The sequence below is a fragment of the Lolium rigidum genome, chromosome 7 (genome assembly GCF_022539505.1).
Source record: "Lolium rigidum isolate FL_2022 chromosome 7, APGP_CSIRO_Lrig_0.1, whole genome shotgun sequence".
NCBI classification, from domain to species: domain Eukaryota; kingdom Viridiplantae; phylum Streptophyta; class Magnoliopsida; order Poales; family Poaceae; genus Lolium; species Lolium rigidum.
The window spans coordinates 56,768,839-56,771,932 of NC_061514.1; the positions used below are offsets into that span (position 1 = coordinate 56,768,839).

General features: G+C 51.6%; 1 protein-coding gene across 1 annotated transcript; it reads right to left on the reverse strand.

Annotated features, from left to right (window-relative positions):
• Window positions 1-1,326: 1,326 nt before the first annotated feature.
• LOC124676051 (ubiquinol oxidase 1b, mitochondrial-like) lies at window positions 1,327-2,498 on the reverse strand. The gene is made up of 3 exons (XM_047212133.1): window positions 2,193-2,498; window positions 1,486-2,103; window positions 1,327-1,386 (listed from the first exon to the last, which is right to left on the reverse strand). The coding sequence occupies exons 1-3, from the start codon at window positions 2,496-2,498 to the stop codon at window positions 1,327-1,329; spliced, it is 984 nt and encodes a 327-aa protein (XP_047068089.1).
• Between the last annotated feature and the right edge of the window lie 596 nt (window positions 2,499-3,094).

Consider the following 3,094-nt stretch of genomic DNA (forward strand, 5'->3'; position numbering starts at 1 on the left):
GCATCGCTGTCGCAGTTTGTGTCTACTCACTCGTGCTGCTCCAGGGGAAACCCTAGATCTGGGCCCGGATCGAACGATGGCGGCGCTCTATGCGTCACTCTACCTATTGGGGCATCGTTTTTGGAGCAGCTGATGGATGGTGGTGGGCTGCGGTGGTGTGGTGTTCATCTACCGCGTAGGCGATGGTGAGTCTCGGCAGCGTAGCGCAGCGGAGTATCGGTGTTGGATGCGGGATGAAGAGCATGCACATGATGGTGGTGTTGTTAGGCGTCATGGTGGCGTCGATGGCAGGTCTGGCAAGGTCCATGCGGTGATCCCTCTTGGAGATGGGTGCGAGGAAGACAGAGGTAGCAACTTTTGTGATGTGTGCAATGGCGTGCGCTTAGGGTCTGCTTGACTGGTTGTGCTTCTCACCTGCTAATGGGCGGCTTGGGAAGGCATTCAGTTTTAGATGATGTGTGTTGGTGTATGGTCAGGGTAATGGCCCTATTTATGGTCACCCCCTTCATCGCTCTTGTAGGTATAGCGAATTGTCGCTGGAAAGGTGGCTTCGAGTTGATCTTTGTATCTCCCTTTAAAGCTTTGCGAATAATTTAATAAAAAAACTGTGTGTATCCTTTGGATGCAGAAGCTGGGGGCGATGCTCCTATTTCGAAAGAAAAAAAGTTGAGCTAGGCTCACCTCCCATCCTCCGTTGGTCCCTGAGGAAAGAGCATAGGAGGAGGGAGCTATTTATTTGTGGCAGTAGTATTTTTGAATCCTGATCATAGTCTCGGCGAAAAGGCTCGGCTCAGCCCCCAAATCTGATGCTCGCTTTGTTCATGATTTCTTGAGATTTTGGTCCGCACAGCACGGTTGAATTTTGCAGATATAGTATCGTTTTGAGAATTTTTGGTGTGAACATCGGTCTTGTTAAGAAAACTGATGAAATTATAGTTTGTAAAACACACTAAATTCCTAGTGAATGAATAGCTGTAGTGTATGTAAATTTGAGTGTCGACATTCAAAATTAAGTGGATGAAGCCATCCTGGTCTCAGTTCTCAAACCAGTCTTCAAGATATTTCCCTTGGAACGTTTGCTTATAACAAATTGCACGTCCATTAAAAAATCTCATTGGCAATCATGATACAGTATCATATTTACAGGCGTTACAGGCTTACATAAGGCGTAAACATCCCATCCGCAGGACCAAGACACAAACTTGATTAGCCAGAACAGAGTGACAAAACAACTCCACCGACATGAAATCATTTACGTAAAGAGGGCTTAAATTGGCGACGGTGGTGTAGTACAGTGTAAAAACTGAGCAAGCATCGATCGTCTGATCAGTGGAACCCGAGCGGCGCAGGCGTCTCCTTGAGCGTCAGTCCCTGGTAATGGATGTCCTGCAAGAGGTATATCGAATTATCGATCAAACCAGTCAGTCTTCGGTCAATCACGCATTGCCTAATTTTGTTCGTGAACCAAAGCGAGTTAGGACGTACCGATGCGTAGTGGTTGGCGTCGCGGTGGTGCGCCTCGTCGGCGCGCACGACGGTGACGACGTCCTTGAGCTTGGCGTCGGCGGGGAGGCGCCAGTAGTCGATGGCGATGGCGGGCGCCGGCGTGTTCTCGACGATTCCCGCCTCCAGGTCCTTGAGGTATTCCGTGTACGAGTGCACGGCCTCCTCCTCGAGGTAGCCCACGAATCTGTGCGCGAACTTGGGGGAGACGAGGTAGCCGACGAAGTATGCGTTGAAGAAGACGCCCTGGGCGGCGACGACGAGCGCGCGCTCCCACCAGCGCGGCTGCGTCACCTCCAGGAAGGTCATGAGGTGCATGCGCTCGTTCTCGGCCTCCTCCATCAGCGCCCGGATCCAGCCGCCGCTGTGCTCGAAGCGGCGCAGCGAGCGCAGGTGCAGCAGCACGCCGCCCACCATGGGCGGCACGGCGGCGACCGTCTCGAGGAGCAGCGCGTGGCTGGAGTGCCGGCGCTGGAAGAAGAGGTCCATGGGCACGCGCAGCGAGCGCACGGCGTAGTAGGCCACCTTGTCCGGCAGCGTCCGCGGCTCGTGGTGCTTCTTGACGTCGATCGAGGTGTCCGCCCTGTACGTGTCCCACGGCTGCACGTGTACACAAGAACAGACGATCAAACACACATACATACACCTTGATCGCTACAAACTGGTAACCAGAACTGTAATATGCGTACCGTGAAGCAGAACCAGGGCCACTCTGTGCCGTCCTCCCTGACGAGCTTCCGCGGCTGGACGCCCCAGTAGCTGGCCACGGCGTTCTTCTTGTTGCTCTGCTCCGTGGTCGCCGCCGCTTCCTCGGGCTTCTCAGCGGCGACTTGTTTGGTATCCGTGCTGGCCATGCGGGCGGGGAAGATCCTCGCGGCGGCGGGCATGATGCCCCTGGCACTGGCGGCAAGGCTGCCGGACGCCGGCTCGGCGGCGGCGAAGAGGCGGGGGCCCAGGTGGCGCATAAGCGTGGCTCCGGCCATTCGAGAGCTCATGGCGTGATCCGGAGTATCAGACTAGTCAAAACTCTTTGTATGGCGTGGGAAGGTCAAGGAAATGATTTGTGTTGGTGTTCTTCTGGTAACTGGTGAATGGTGATGGAACGACGACGTCTCGTGTGGGATTGGTTTTATAGGATGAGCGCGAACTGGGAGCGACTTGGCCGGGCTAGGTGCTTCCTGGAAAGTTCCATCCATGGTCCATTTCGACATGTGAGCACCAGTGCGACAGCTTAAAAGTTGTAAATTTGTGTACGTACAAGAATATGGAAAAGTGTCAGCTCCGGAACTCTAGTGCTCCCTTCATTTTAAGAAAATCAAAAATCGTATTGTAAGTTTCAAAAAATTATAAGAATTTTTTTGGACATAATCTTTGGTCGTAATTTGCAAGCATGCAAAATCTCAATGCTTTTTTTTATATTGTAGGCTACACAAAATCTGATAAAATTTGGAGATTTCGAAATATGCATATTTGGTTCCACACTTTTGTCATTTTTGTGCAACTTAGAATACAAACAATTATAAATTGATGTTTTTCACGTTATTGGGATACAATATTTTCTACATCCGGATTTTTTCAACTTCTTTTGAAA

Bases quoted from the DNA above. Each gene is read 5' to 3' on its own strand.
- LOC124676051 (XM_047212133.1), bottom strand. From the start codon at position 2,498: ATGAGCTCTCGAATGGCCGGAGCCACGCTTATGCGCCACCTGGGCCCC. The intron at 2,104-2,192 runs GTACGCATATTA...GTACACGTGCAG, and splicing joins GGCCCTGGTTCTGCTTCACG to CCGTGGGACACGTACAGGGC. The intron at 1,387-1,485 runs GTACGTCCTAAC...TACCTCTTGCAG, and splicing joins ACGCCAACCACTACGCATCG to GACATCCATTACCAGGGACT.